Here is a 16,588-nt window from a genome sequence, read left to right as displayed (position 1 = left end):
ACAGAGATGTGACGTCATGTGAGATGAGTATGTCGTTGTCTTCTATTGTAATTTCCTTTAGTTCTTTTGCCAATTCTATACTATTTTTGCAGTGTTGGTCTGTGTTTCCTAATAACGGGCTGATGATTCTGCTGATATCTTTTGCCATGTTGTATGTTGGTGTACCTATGCTGTCAACTATTGGTCTAAGTGGGGTGTTTTGTTTATGTATTTTTGGCGTTCCATATATTCTTGGTGTTATGTTTGCTGTAGGAATCCAGTGTTTGTACATTTTTTCTGTTATTTTGCCTTTTTCGTGCAGTGGCTTCAGTAATTTTTTCATGTTTTTCTTAATGTTTTCTGTTGGATCTTTTTTAAGTATTTCATATGTATTTTTGTCCTCTAGCATGTGTTTCATCTGTTGTTTATATTTTTCTCTGTCCATAACTACTGTGGTTCTTCCTTTATCTGCCGGTAGAATAATTATCTGTTCATTTTTGGATAAAGCTGTCATGGCTGATTGTTCTTCTTTTGTAATATTGCTGTGTTGAATTTGGCTGTTTTTTAATATCCCAACTATGTTATTTCTGAGTTCTGCTTTCTTTCCCTCATCTGTGATCTGTTGACATGCTAGTTCTGTTGCTACAATAAATTCATCATATGGTATTTCTTTTGGTGTGACTGCAAAGTTTAAACCTTTCTTTAATATGCTCTCTTCTGCTTCTGTTAGTTTGTATTGTGAAATGTTACATACCCATGAGTTTGGTGTGGAGTTGCCTTGTATTTCTCCCCTCTTTTTCTTGTTTATGAGTCTGTTTAACTTCTTTATGTGTCTTTCTTTTACTTTTATGAACTCTTTTTCCTGTTTTTCCATCATGTGTCCTTTAATTAGTTCTTCCATTTGTTTATCAAGTTTGTAATTCCTTTTCAAGTCCAGGTGTCTTCTTTCCAGTTCGTCCTCCACACGCCTCTGTTTGGTTATGACGTTCCTTATCCTCTCCTTGAGCAGTGCTCTCTGTGCTCTTTCTATTATATTTTGTGCTGTCTTGGTCCGGATCGATGTTTTCAGCTGTTGGCTTGTGGGTGTGATGTTTTCGTCCCGGCATCTTAAACAGAAGCGAAGGTGGTTTCTTAGACGTGCGCGTTTCTGGTGTAATCGTTCCAAACGGCGGAAGTCCTTCGTTCCTTGTTGTCCGTATTTCTCTTTGAACATCTTAGGTGTGTTCTTGCTGTGTCTTTCTAAATCCATGCTTTCGTTCTTTTTTAAACACAGAAACAGTTTTGTTTACCTGTTTGTAGCTACAGTTTCGCCGACAGCTGCCGGCTTCTTCAGGCTGACGCTGATGGTGGCGCGTCACTTCCTTCTCCGACAACGTCCTCTGCTGCCCGCAGATAAACGGAGAAGGAAGTGACGCGCCACCATCAGCGTCAGCCTGAAGAAGCCGGCAGCTGTCGGCGAAACTGTAGCTACAAACAGGTAAACAAAACTGTTTCTGTGTTTAAAAAAGAACGAAAGCATGGATTTAGAAAGACACAGCAAGAACACACCTAAGATGTTCAAAGAGAAACATTTTACATTTTCACAACAGCATCCAGTGACCTGCGTTTCAGTGGAGCCTCCCAGCAGCCCACAACATCTCTGGCAGTTTTGACACTTTAGGGAAAGGGAGGAGCTGCATTCGTTCCCCCATGGTAGTGACCATACAATGCCTGGTAGCAACGTGCAGTTCCATACAGTTCAGCGTTCCACTCTGTGGACACAAGTTAATACTGTAACCAAGTCAGTGGCAGTGTTCATCAGACTAGAGCCCAGCCTGTCACCCAGCTCATTGTGAGGGAGAAAGCAGCAAGCTAGCCTGTGGCTGATGAGTGAAAACAACAGAAAGAAGCTACGTGAAAATCGGCTAGCAATGTGGCGGAAAATGTTAGCTAATGTTAGCTACTGCTAACTTCTGTTCTTGTTGCTTTTGCTGTGAGTCCTAAACAACGACACATAAACACACACTCATGGGTGAGACAACTAATATAACCAGTGTACAAACACTATTTCTCCTCTGTTATAGCTTACCTTTATTTGAATGTGTAGTGTCTGGACAGGTCCACCAGACTGGATGTTTGACAACACCAAAACGTGTGCGCAGCTAGCCACGACCGCTCTGTTGCACTGCATGAATAATTTAGCTTGGGTGAAAAAAAACAGTGACACATTTGATGCAGTGCTTGGAAACATTGGCGGTTTTAAACAGGGGCCCACAGGGGCCTGGGCCCCTATAGAACCGGCCCTGGCCCCTGTTATGGCCCCTGTGCTGAAGAGATCGGATTCCCCCCCCGCGCTGCCTCGGAGATGGGAACTAATGCGCTGCAGCATTTCACACGGAGCCTTTAGAGCGCAGCACACTCTGTGGACAGAACTGTTTACCCGGTGGATTTTTGAATAAAAGATTAAAAATATTTCAAATGGGACCCAAAGAAATTCTTGAGGACGACTAACGGAAAAGACGCTAAGAGACGAAGGTAAGCAATACAGTTTATTTTCCTGACATCAGTGTTTTGATCGTAGTCGCGCGTTTCTGTCATTTACTTTTAAGTTCCTAACTGAGTCTATCCACAGTCAATACTGATTTGTTTTTCCTTTGTAACATTAACTGTAAAATAAAAATGAAGTTGCTGCATTTTAAGCCTTAGACACGTTGAGATTAGATCACAGTATTCATTTACTGTATCTATGACTTTCTCACAGCACTGACTGGAAGCATCAGCGGCCATGAAAAGAAAAGGGGACATTTTGTCCTTTTTTACCGCTGTTTATAAAGAACAGCATAGCCAGAGAGAGGATGAAAGTCACAAGGGAGCTGAGAAGCAGGATGAAAGAGAGAAGGAGGAGTTGGTTGGAGAGGAACCAGAGAGGTCAGAGGCTGTCCACTTGAGAGTGAGGAGGAAGATGTAGGCTGTGAGGGAGAGAGTGAGGAGCAGAAAGAGGGACATCTTCTGTCATGTGCACCGTGTACACTACCATCAGGTTTGTGGGTGTTGAACAAACCCCTCTGTGATTGCAGCTCATATTGTGTGTAAAATGCATTTGAGGCATGCTGACTCTGGACCAAAATTTCTGTTTAGATTTAATAGATAGATAAATAAAATAGATAGATAGATAATAGATAAAATAAGACTCTGAATTAACTAATTATGACTTTTATCCTCATGCTAACATTTATTTTCTTTCAGATATCAGCAAGTGCAAGGATGACCCACCTACTCAGCCTCATTTGAGGACATTTCCAGTGACATTAATAGGAGACAGAAGGTGCAGCTTTCAGCCAAGCTGGTATGAAAGTCATCCTTGGGTTGAATATTCTGTTACTATGGACTCTACTTATTGTCATGCATGAAGACATTTTAGCCCACCAAGTAGCGCAGGAAGTGTGTTTGACTCACCATGTGGATTTAGGAACTGGAAAAAAAGCAACTGAGAGAGGAGGGGGTTTTTCAGTACATGCAAAGTACTTTTGTTACAGCTTTATATAATGCTGTTCTGTGTGTGTGTGTGTGTGTGTGTGTGTGTGTGTGTGTGTGTGTGTGTGTGTGTGTGTGTGTTGACTACAAAAAGCACTGCACTAAGAAATTGTATTGTGCACATATTTAATTTGTTTGAATGTTTATTTTTCATATGTACAGTACATGTAATCTTCAAATAAAGTCACAAACTATAATAATCAACTAGAATTATTTTTTTCTCAAGTCTCATGTTGCGGTGAAGCATTCAGAATTGTTATCTGAGTACCATAAAAACATGCCAGTTTTACTTTCACAAGTAAACCATTACTGCATTCGCTGTAATAGTTTACTTGTTCATTGTCTTTTATTATGAATTTATTTGAATCTTATTTTAGTAAAATACAGCTGTAAAAGGTCATAGATGAAAAAAGTAAAGGAACATTTTTGATAAATTTGATCCCCAAAATATAGTAAAGATAGATATGAAAAAGAAGAGAACAAAAAAGTGAGTAGTTTCACATTACTAGGAATTTCCTGTGGTAAAATTGTGCACAAGCACAAAATTAGTCATATGGCGGAGATAAAAACTAATTTTGATATTGCCCTAATTATTCCCTTTTTTTTTCTTGCGCCCCCATGAAAAAATACTGGCCCCACTGTGGCCCCCCTGGAAAATTTGGTCTAGAACCTCCCCTGCTTTGAAAGACCAATAGGGTGGCCAGGACTCACATTAGTGGTAGCCAGGGCCACCCCTGGCCACCACATGCCTCCGTCACAGGATCCAACCCTACCAACATACCCCTTTAGCTCCCGGTCGGGTGAGAACAGCTTCAACACACCTAGCTGCACCCATGCTGCGTTATCTTATGAGTAACAGAAACAGCATTGTAACAATGGATGAAGTAATTCATTACATTACATGTTACTAAAAAAACAAATTCTGTTGGTAACTCGTTGGATATTTCTATCACTGTATAAAATATATGTGATTTCAGTAAATTTCAGTTATCGGCCAAAACAGCAGTGTAAGTAATTTACACATCTGTACATCCCTAATCACAGCTTGATGTCTGAGTCTTCATGCTAGAAACAGTTAAACTACAAATTTCCTTTTTCTATTTAGAAGTGTTTGAAGTTATCAGACCTATTTTGTGACTTATTCCTACTTTCTCCACGCAGGTCAAAGGTTACTGCTTTCCTGGTGAGCGTCCCTGTGGCAGTGATCAGGGCTGCTACTCTGAGCATCAGCGTTGTGACGGCTACTGGCACTGCCCGTCAGGTCGGGATGAGGAGGCGTGCTCAGTTTGCCCCAATGGAGAGTTCCCATGTGAAGGAGCAACCGGAGCGTGCTATCCAGCATCCGAGCGTTGCAACAATCAGAAGAGGTGCCCGGATGGGTCAGACGAGAAGAACTGTTTTGACTGCCAACCCGGAAACTTCCACTGTGGAACTAACTTGTGCATCTTTGAGACGTGGCGGTGTGATGGCCAAGAGGACTGCCTAGATGGGAGCGATGAGAGGAACTGCCTGGCCCCGGTGCCCAGGAAGGTAATCACAGCGGCGCTGATTGGCAGTCTGGTGTGCAGCCTCCTGCTGGTCATCGCCCTCGGCTGCGCCCTCAAACTCCATTCGCTCAGGAACAGAGAGTACAGGTGAGGGTCGACAGACAGACAGAAGATAGCAGCTGTAAGAATTTAATTTACATATATTTAATGAACCGTAAGACATGAGATTCCATAATAAATATGAAATCAATCTTATGGATCTTTGGGTACTTTTAACCAGAAGATTGGAACTTTTTATTGCAGGGATTATGTAACAACTTCGTATTAACTCAGAGACAAAAGAAAGAGAGTCAAGTTTTAAAAGTTTAAAGATTGATTAGTAAACAAATTAAAACTAGACTAACTTAAACACTAAATGTATGGTGTAACTAAGGTGAATTGAGACGGAGAATGGTGTAGTGTGGAATGTTGTTCAGAACCAGCAAATCTGGAGAAACGGTTAGTTCTGATGGGAGTGAAGGTGATATCTTCGCTCTAAGCTTTGATTTGGAGATTCATGAACACATAAGACGCCATTTTGTCACTCCACATATACCCTTAGAATGAGACCTCTGTACAGATCCAGAATGCCAGGTCCTTGAACCCCTCTTTCGGTACCGGAGCCAATGAAACAGCGTCAGCAGTACGACAGAATAGTCTTTGGATTGTCTCCAGGTAAAAAGCGACAGTTGGTTGACAGTGTCAGATGGACCCGGAGGGTCATTGAGTTCAGCTTTTATTCTGAAAGGAACCGTTGCTTGGTTGGTAAAATGCAACTGATTTTATCCAGCTTGTCATTGGTTCTTTCGGCTGAAAAGGAAAGTTACGGATTGGCCACTCCGACAACTTCTCTAGAACACTTTGAACTAGCATTAAAGATGACGTGGGCATAGTTTTATACTTCGGATGTTTTGGTTTATGGTCGAATGAAAAGACAGATTTACCAAGCACCACCAAAACCACGCCTCCGTCAGATCTGGCAGATTCTGATTGGATCAGTAAAATCAATGTGTCATGTCTTAATGCTACGTGTGATCAGTCTCTAGTGGAAACATTTAGTTATATTACTTATTATATTCTGTAGGATTATAATGTCAAGTAATTAATATTTTCATTTCACAAATTGGTTCACATTTTATCATTGACTAACACTTTGTTTGATTAGCTTATTAAAAATAGAGTTCTTTGATTTATTAAAAAGAAAGAGTCCTTTGTCTTCATTCTTCTGTTGGGCTGTAAAGGAAAACAATTTAGAAGCAGATGTATGAGATCTTGAACAATATCTCATGCAGATTAGTTCTTGCTGAGGAAAGGGGGAAAATGACTTAGGTGGAAAATCATTTGGAAAGTCATTTGGAAAGTCATTTCATTCCATTACACAGCATAACAGCAACCAGGAAGTAAATTATTCCCAAAATTCACCAAAATCAAAACAGATCATGCCATAACAACACCATACCATACCATACCATAACACCATACCATATCGTACCCTACCGTACCGTACCATACCATACCATACCATACCATAACACCATACCATATCGTACCCTACCGTACCGTACCATACCATACCATAGAGCTCCGGGAGTTGACGTCACTTCTCCCGGCATGCAACAGCTCAAATCGAAACGGCGCCATCTTGGCAGGCAGAAGCCCGCAGCTAGGCTGCTTGTTATTGTCAGATAACTCAATCAAACGGGAAATATGGTAGATTCCTGTTGTGCCCCAGGATGCCAGAACAGACACGGACGAGATAAGGGAAGAGCCTTCTACAGGATTCCCTAAGATCCGGAACGCCGCAAACGTTGGATCATCGTAATGAAACGTGCTAGTCTCCAGGCTAAAATGAAGCTGTGGGATCCCGAGAGTAAAGGTTTTTGCTTATGCAGTGACCACTTCATATCAGGTACTTAAACCAACGTTTCTCAACTGTATATGGTATTTATTTTAAAATGCTTTTATTACGATTCTTAGTGGGCTTCCTAAACTTATTTTGGCGTGGCTTTTTCTGTCTTATTACTCATAGCAACAAGTAAACAACACGTAAAACGTTGCCTCGTGATTTCTGCGTGCTGCCGTTTCCGTGTTTTATGATCACAGCAATTAACCGGCTAAGCTGTATTTAATTTTTAAGCAATGATTGGTCAATTGTCAGATCACACATAAAAAGCACTTTGGATTGCTATTATCTGTCTCACCGAGACAGATCTCAGACAGATCTTGAAACGCTCCTGCCTGACATATTTCTTTTATTCACGGAAAAAAATCAGACTAATGTTTTCTCTCGGCGTTCAGTTTTGTAACAGAATGAAACAGAATGAACAGAATGACTGTTTTCCCCCTTCTCTGACACAGTCTGCATGAGATATGGTCTCAAGGTCTCATGCATTTGCTTCTAACCTGTTTATTTTCAGCTCAACAGAAAAATGAAGAATGGACTCTTTTCTTTTAATTAATCAAAGAACTATATTTTAATAAGCTAATCATACAAAGTGTTAGTCAATAAATAAGATGTGACCGATCTGTGAAATCAAAAATATTAATTACTTTATTATAATCCTATAGAATATAAAGGTATTATGACTTTAAATGTTCCAACAGGACTGATTTCACGTAGCATTAAAAGACATGACACATTACTTTCACTGATCCAATCAGAATCTGACAGATCTGACGGAAGCGTGGTTTTGATGGTGTTTGATAACTCTGTCAATTTTTCATTCGACCATAAACCAAAACATCCAAAGTATAAAACTATGCCACGTCATCTTTAACGCCAGTTCAAAGCGTTCTAGAGAAAGTGTCGGAGTGGCCAATCCGTAACTTTCCTCTTCAGCCAAAAGAACCAACGAAAAGCTGGAAAATTTGTTGCTGTTCCCACTGCGGCAACAGTTCCTGTCAGAATAAAAGCGGAACCATCAAGACCCAGGCTTGGGTCTCACCAGACGCCAACAAATTGTCGTGACCCGGAAGTATCTCAAGACGGGTGGTCGGCTGCCGTAGCTGCTTCTACCGGCTCCTGCTCCATAAGGTCAAGCTGGACCTTTACACCTCCTGATCTAGACGGGGACTTCCTGAAGGGTATGTAGACCAACAAATGGCATCGAATGTGTTTATGAATCTCCTAACCAAAGCTTAACGCGAAGACATCACTCTCAGTTCCCATCAGAACTAAGCGCAGCTTCGGATTTGCTGGTTCTGAGCAACATCACACGTCATCCCATTCACCTTCTCGTCCACCTTAGTTACACCATACATGTAGTGTTTAAAGTCAGTCTAGTTTAATTTGTTAGTAATGAAATTCTTAACTTTTAAATTTGACTCTCTCTCTTCTGTTGTCTCTGAGCGAATACGAAGCTGTTTTCTAATCCCTGCATTAAAAAGTTCCAATCTTCTGGTTTAAAATAACCTCACATTCCATAAGGTGGATTTCAAATTTCCTATGGAATCCTACGCCTTATGGCTTATTAAATAACATGTAATTTAAATCATTACAGTTTATACATTCAAACAGCACCACAACTTCTTACATGTAAATCTGTTATTTGTGTTTTTGTTTAATTAATTTTATAAATTATAAATGTCAGGGCTTCTCAAATCCGGTAAGAGGTCCGCTCCAACAGCTTCTGGTGTTTTAAAAAGTATCCCAGGGGCATGGTACGGGTCGGAGATGTTTAGTCTATTTAAGTTCTGACTATATAAAACGATTTCTTGGGTTTTAAAGTGTGGAGTAAACTCCGATAGAGTAAAATCCAAGCCGATCCCGTTCATTTTGTTTACCTTTGTTGCCTGCCAACATGGCGTCTACTCTCTGAGAGTCACGTGACGTCCGGAGCTCTATACCATACCATACCACACCATACCATACCATACCATGCAATAATAACACCATACCATGTCGTACCCTACTATACCATACCATACCTCTTCTGTAAATTCGTTCTGTGTGTTGATTCATAATTATCTTCTTTTTTCTTATTTGTTGAATAAGAAAAAAGAAGATAACCATACCATACCATGCAATAATAACACCATACCCTACCATGCTGACCAAAGTGCTGCACAGGGCACATTCCTTAAAAACAGATTGAGCACAAGAAATAAATCTAAATAAAACAGTACAAAGTAATATGACTGTGTCAGCTAGTGTTTGTCAAGAACCTAGCGACAGCGTTCTGAATGTCCTGCAGCCGGTTCAGGACTGAGACAGAAGTACCAATGAGGAGCGAGTTTGCTGAGAGGTAATGAAAGCATGAATGACTGACCTACATGTGCCTCTGCTAGAGCTCTGCTCTAAACAACGTAACAGATAAAAACAGGATCTCACCACCAAATTTAACTTAGGGGGGCCATCGGCAGGTCAGCATCCTGTTTGACCCCAAGGTTAGACACACACTGCTTATGAATGAAACTGTAAAATCAAGGGCCGGATGATAGCTTGGGAGATTTCGGTGGTCAAAGAGGACAGACTCTGTTTTGGACTCATTTAATTAAGGAAATTTGCAGAAATTAGATCAGAACAAAGATAGCAGAAACCCCACTGAAGGGACCAGTTGTCACTACCAAGTCTCTCTCCTCTCCAGTTGGTTGAGTCCCTCTTCTTACTGTTTCCACCGCTGACCTACTGAACATCAGCAGCAGTTATCTGCAGATGTCTAACAACAGTCTGACTGCACCCAGATTTATCACATTGTTTTATTTTTTCAGTGCATTTTTTGTTTGTTTGCAGATCTTTTGAGACTCAGATGACTCGCATGGAAGCTGATTTTGTTCAGAGAGAAGCCCCTCCATCATATGGTCAGCTGATAGCCCAGGGTCTCATCCCCCCAGTGGAGGACTTCCCTGTTTACAATCCCACTCAGGTAACAGATTTGTGGTCATTAACACTCTCAGCAGTGATGAAATTTAGTCCCATTAAACCAGTTTGTTTTTTGTGTCCATCCTCCCCTTCATTCAGGCCTCCATGTTACAGAACCTTCGCTTGGCGATGCAGAGACAGATCAGGCGTCACTCGTCTCGCCGCTCCACCTCTTCCTCTTCTCGACGGCGTCTAGGACATCTCTGGAGTCGGCTGTTTTGCAACAGAGGTCGAGCCAGAGGTCATTCCGGGCTGCTGGGTCCCACTGGACCCGCGCAGGTCACTCTGGGACTCCACAGCTACCAAACTGTGAGGGAGAGGAGGGGTCTGGGCAGGGCGGTGTCGGGTGCTAGACTTCAGGAGCAGGTTGAGGAAGTTGATTTGCCGAGGTCATGCTACTCAGCCTCTGTAGACCTACAGGCTTACACACCAGAGAGCCCGGCATCACCTCTCTCCTTGCACTCAGCGGACAGTCCTGATCAGGAGGAACTGTCCCCTAACAGCAGTGATCGTGCCAGGGCGGCCCAGTCTGAGCTGCCCACCACTCATCTAGCCTCTGTACCCCCCTTTCACCGCCAGTCTTCTAGAAAAATGGTTTTGGAGCTCGCTGTTAACTTGAAGGGAGTTTCCTTAAGACGTTACTCACCTTTGGGGCCATTGTCCCCCGTCTCACCACCAAGCAGCTCCCCAACCCAGCCAGCCCAACTTCTGTCAGATAGTTCAGAGGTGACTTCGCCCACAGAGCCCATGTCTTCTTCAATAAAAACAGAAAATGGCTGTAAGCAGCAGGGATGAGAGAGGAGCCAAGCTTTGGATCTGCTCTGATCAAGTGTCCTTCAGACTAGGAGGTAAAGAGCTGGAGGGGGTTACGCTCTTTAAATGCTCGTGCACATGCACAAAACGATGCACATGCGGTCTTTCCTAAAACCAGCATTCCTTGCAGTACCGGTCGTATCTCATGTTGAATCCTGTAGAACAAACAGCTCTAATGTTCCTGGCACGCCGTTTTAGACACTAGAACTGAAACGTGCAACACAAAAGCCGCTTTGTGTCATTGCCCAGAGCCATTACACACCGCTGTATACTGTGAGTCGTTCTGGCCTTTTGAGTGATTTCTCTCTTTGTTTTATGATATAATATTCTAATTATGAAATGACATTTTAGCATTGTGAATGAATGATGGTGATATTTTAGATTTTTAAGATTGGCTAAAGATGACACAAAAATCCCAAATCCAGAAAGTTTTAATTCTCATAAATAATGGAAATGCAACCAGTCCAAGAGTAATTGTTTCTGTAAAAATCCGTATTTATTACTGGTGTAGTGCAGTGGTGTACATTATACACTCAGATGAACATAATACATAAAATAAACTTCTGAACTTTTTGTAAACAATATAATTTAAGGGGCATTGCCATCTCTTCAAAGGGTTTCTTAATTTTCTTAATACTAAAAATTACCAGATATTAACCATTTGAAGCAAGAGTTTGAGGTTTTTTTTGAATAATTTAAAGTTTAGTCCTTGTTTAGAGTTAGTGAATAGGTAAGGTCTGCTGTTAAGGACCCTCCGCATTTACGTCACATTTTTCTTAGTGTTTATATATTTCAGGATAGATATTGAATGTAATTATTTTCCATAATGCTGTTTGACAAATCCACTCTTAAAAATGTGTTTTTAGGAAAAACATTTCCAAAAAACTCTTAACCCAGTCCAAGTACTGTAATATTTCCCCTTTAAATGTTTGGAAACATCTCTACTCCACCTCCAGAAATTCTAAGCCATCTGAAAGTGGTTGTAAAAATGAGACGAAACAGAAACTCAAATTACGTTACAAAAAATAAGCATCTAGTTAGCTTAGCACAAAGTTTCAGTTTTGCATTAAGCTAGCTAGATCTATAAAATCAGCCGTCAAATAGGCAGACAATCAGAAATCTCAACACAAAAATGATCTAAGTGAAATAAATGTGGTGGCTACTTGATACCTGTACCAATATTGGAGGTTTCCCTAGAAAAACTGATCCTGGTTCCTAGTTTCTCCTTTTATTCCAAGCTCAGCTAACTGTCTACTTTTGTAGACTTCATGTCATTTTTTAGCAGTTCTCTGAACTTCTTAACACAAAGAGAAACTAAATAAAATAGTCTGACTGTAATGTATCAACCTTTATGCTAAGCTAACTGGCTACTTGCTAGAACCCTAAAAAATTAGCTATATTTGGGTTACTTTATCTAAACTTGGCTAGACTTCAAGACAATTTGTTCGTTCTGTGTTTCCTATCCGATAACGCTTTTTGTGGTTCTTCATCATACACGGAGCAAATAGAGCTTATTTTTACCTTTGTTGACATGTTGCGGCGCCCACTGTCACCTTTGTCAGAGCAATCGTTTGACGAAGGCGGTGGTGTATGATAAAGAACCACAAAAAGTGATATCCCTTTAAGGCTTTATAAACTTTGTGCGGCTTGGAAAGTTTGTTCTAATTTAACACTAAAGCATTTCTTTGATACATCCACTGTAACATTTGACACATTTGTGACATAGGGTCAAGGTTGGCAAGCTATTTTGAGAGATCTGTTTTCCATGAGATTTTTTTTAAAGATGAACCAGTTCAGCGATTTCCTTTATTGTATCCTGAGACGGTCATACTTGGATGAACGTCGAGTCCAGGAAGCTGCCTGTAAATCTACTCGGCCACTTGTCCGTTCACTTGAACAATACAAACTTTGCACTGATCAGTGCAGTTCAGTGTCAAGAGGACATGCTGGCAAAAGAAGACGTCCTCCTAGTCCAAGCTGGACTTCAGGCCGTTCACTGATGTCCACACACAATGTGGTATTTTCTACAATGGGACAATAAAGTAAATCCTCTATTTTTTCAGTCTTCGGTGGAGACTTGTGCCTATTTCTACCGCTTTATCTGCTGGTGTCTTGGGCACATATTTGTAACGCTATGGGGGTCTTTTGCCCAATGTAGGACAGCGGTAGACACAAACTTTACCAATTACTGATAAGACTTTTACAGAATGTAAATCTAGCTTTTCTAATTTTCAGTTGAGCTCTTTCATGTAAATATCATGCAGTAAAAGGCAGAAGGGGGTGTCTGTGTGGGTTGGTTACCAGAAGGCAACTGTGGGTTGATTTCAGGTTCCTGTGAGATTCCTGCTGTTCTTAGTCAGCTGAATGTGCCATGCCAGCCTCATGTTTCCTGCTTTGTAATAAACTGCTGCTACTCTTTCCTTTTTCCACCAGATGTGTTAAAACCAGTTGAATTGCTGGTTTAGCACATGCTGTTTTATGGTTAAATAAGCAGAAGTTTGTGCAAAACTACGTGTTTGCAGAACCTCTGTATAGAGCTTTGTCTAAACTACTAGTGACTGATTCAACTGTGGTCAAAGAGCTCCTTGTATATCTCTGTAGCCTTGCAGTGCATATAAATATGTTCTGGTGACGTTCAACGCCACAATACTTTAGTTAGATCTTGTGACTTAGGGAGTTTGTGAGGCTGCAAACATGTTTTTCTGTTAATTCTTCGATACAATCATTGAACATTAACTACACAAATACATAAAACTCACATTTTTGTAAAATGTTTCTTGATCCGGTTAACTGTGCATAGATTTAGATAACTTGTACTTCTAACAGGCTGAAGCTAACATGGACAAAAGTAATCATCATTTGAGATGCAAGTGTGTGTGTGTGTGTGTGAGAAGTGTCAGGAACCTGCCCTGCCTACCTATTTGCCATTTTTTAAGGTGCCTGAAACAAATAAACTTGCAGCTCATCCCATCAAAACGTTTCTTTTCTCATTGCATTTGATTAAAGAACAGTACCACGTATTAAATAATTTTCCAGCTGATATTGTCAGCATCTTCCCACCCTTTCCCCCATGCCCACAGTCAGTACATCCCACTCTAGTCGGAGAGTAGTCTCTTAAGGGTATCGAGCCCATCCAAGATGCCGTGGTATCAGACCTTGCCCATGATGGTTCCACATGTCTATTTATGTACTCAAAGCTTGTGTACAAAGGACATGTTGGGCAGTTTCCATCATTGAGCTGATTTTCTTTATTGCGGTTAATCCTGCAAGCCAGATTTGACTGGTTTTCTCTACGCGATAGCCATGAGTCATTTAGTAAGTGAACAGGACCCAAGAGGGACACTATTTAAATTAGGAACACAAGGTAGTACATTATAGCCTGAGGTCCTGGACCCCAGGACATTCCCATACATGAATAAACAAGCCCAGAGTCCCAGGGGAACTAAACAAACTGGATCTGATGCGACGCCCATTTTGAGCCTAATAATTGATGTTAAATAAGCTCTGACAGATTTTAATACATAAATATTGATTGGGTTTTTGAGGCTCACCAAATTTCCACTCATTCAGCTTTAAAGTCTTGGGTGGACATCATCATCACAGGTCGTTATAAACATGGGACACTGTCCTTTTGGGTGCATCTGGCAACCAGCTGGACACTGGGTGCTCACTCCGTCCTGACCTCCAGGGGACCCCATAGGCCTTACAAGCACACCTTATTCTGTAGAAGATAAATAGTCGTCTTCCTCTGCTTATCCGGGTCCGGGTCGCGGGGGCAGCATCCCAACTAGGGAGCTCCAGACCGTCCTCTCCCCAGCCACCTCCACCATTTCCTGCAGGACCCCAAGGCGTTAGAGCCCTGCACTGAAGCCCTAGGCCCTCGGGTCGGCCCGCCCACAGGCCATCGGGTCGGGCTTCGGGCTAACGACTGTGTAATTACCTCAGACACAGGCCGGGCACCTTTATTTTTAATCAAATTCATTAAAAAAAACTGAAACACTTGAACGCAGCAGCACCTGCCTGCTTCTCAAGCACCGTTAGCTCAGTTAAGGTGTGTGTGGTTCATAAATGCGCCTATATAAACAAATTCTCAAACTGCTGATTGAAACATGTGCCCCTATTCTAATACGCCATTTTATGTCCACTTTGATGTCAGAAACCATTAGTTTATTCTCATGAAAACGGAAGCATTCTGTTTTTCTGTGAATAAATTTGCTCTGCAGTTAAAAAAATACAGCATTCATTGCTGCTTTTTGTTCTAACTGGAGAGCGCATTTTCAGAGCGGCAGATGAAATTTACAAAAGCTATATTAATTGGGGGCATTTATTTAATCTGCCGCTCTGCAAATGCGCTCTGCAGTTAGAAAATTAGAATGCTGCTTTTTTTTCCTAATTGCACATTTTCAGAGCAGATTAAATTTACAAACGCATCCAATTAATACGGTGTTCGTATATTTCATCTGCTGCTCAAAAAATACGCTCGGTTAGAAAAAAAGCTGCATTAAATGCTGTTTTTCTTTCTTTTCATAATTTTTTTTACTGCAGAACGCTTCTCACAGATAATTAGAATGCTGAGCATTCTATCACGCTAAAACATTATGAAAGGTTAAAAAAAAAGTCGGGCTCGGGCCGGAGAATCCTGAAAACCTTCTCGGACTGGGTTGGGCTGGGGCTCCACCCCCCTCGGGCCGGGCCGGACACGGGCTCAGATTTTAGGCCCGTGCAGGGCTCTCACTTGTAGTATACAACAAATTAGCTGAAAAAAGGTGGAGCAGCGGTTCTACTCTGAGTCCCTCCCGAATGCCCGAGCTCCTCCCCCTATCTCTAAAGCTGAGCCCGGCCACCCTACGGAGGAAACTCATTTTGGCCGCTTGTATCCGCGATCTGTAGAAGATAAATATCCAACAAAAATAAATGTTAACATTGATTTCTAATTAAGAATAGATGTTTCCCCACCAACATTCAGCGTTGTAACGTTACTATCCCAGATTTTGTCCTGGGATAACAGATGGAAACCTTTGGCTATGATTTGGAAAGTTTACAAACACGTAGGTCATGTTTTACCAACAAGTACTGTCCCAATCAGACATAAAAAATGGTTTTCCACCTGAAAGAGAGCTACTGTTCCATAAAAGAGGTATATCCCCAATGCTTTACTTTTAGATATCTTTCCAAATACCTCAAAATTGGGCTGTAAGGTAGATGAACTTTTTTCAGTTGACACTCCTGTAAAAAGGAAATCCATTAAATTCCCTCGCTCGATCTTTCCGTGGATGGTTCCTCTCACCGTCCAACAAGCAGGAAATCTTGCCCACTCTTTATCCTAATAGTGATAAACTTGGGTTTTAACAAATGCATTGGATGGCAGATCTACAGGCAAATCTCATATAATGTGAATATTGTGAAAAAGATCAATGTTTTTGTCACTAATTTCAGAAAGTTAGACCCACACAAATTTATGACAGAGTGAAATATTTCAAGCCTTTGCTTGTCGTAACCATGATTATGGCTGCAGCTAAGAAAACCCAAAACACTATCTCAGAAAACCAGATTACTGGGGAAATGTAAATAAAATTGGAAAATGAAGGTGTCCAAAGTGAGAATCTTCTGCAGCGCACCGGCTCAGAGATGACATCAGGAAGTAGAACTGCTCTGGGATGTCCTGCTGGCAGGATACCCCGAGGCTGACCAGGACATGGTGGAGAGATTAAACATCAGGGTGAGCTTAGGAAGTCCCTGTGGTCCCACCAGAGAAGCTGGTATAGGTAGCTGAGGAACTATGAACCAGTAGCTTGTTCATTTTTAAACTGGCCTAAATAACATTTGATTCTTCCAAATCTCCATTTTGTTTAATAATCTGAATTTAATACAAGATTCAAACATCACCAGAAACAAG

General features: G+C 41.3%; 1 protein-coding gene across 2 annotated transcripts in view; it reads left to right on the top strand.

Moving 5' to 3' along the window:
* lrp3 (low density lipoprotein receptor-related protein 3) overlaps positions 1–13,668 on the top strand; it is a 32,159-nt gene extending 18,491 nt beyond the window's left edge. For both annotated transcript variants that reach the window (XM_015953939.3, XM_015953938.3), the window contains exons 5-7: positions 4,654–5,126; positions 9,751–9,883; positions 9,979–13,668. In XM_015953939.3, the coding sequence (XP_015809425.3) occupies positions 4,654–5,126; positions 9,751–9,883; positions 9,979–10,674 (1,302 nt within the window). In that variant the 3' untranslated portion in view covers positions 10,675–13,668. The remainder of the gene's footprint in view (positions 1–4,653; positions 5,127–9,750; positions 9,884–9,978) is intronic.
* Positions 13,669–16,588: the final 2,920 nt, after the last annotated feature.

Source organism: Nothobranchius furzeri, chromosome 9 (assembly GCF_043380555.1).
Source record: "Nothobranchius furzeri strain GRZ-AD chromosome 9, NfurGRZ-RIMD1, whole genome shotgun sequence".
In the NCBI taxonomy this organism is placed as follows: Eukaryota; Metazoa; Chordata; class Actinopteri; order Cyprinodontiformes; family Nothobranchiidae; genus Nothobranchius; species Nothobranchius furzeri.
Note: the sequence above shows the minus strand (reverse complement) of the source record. Positions and strands in the feature narration are given on the sequence as shown.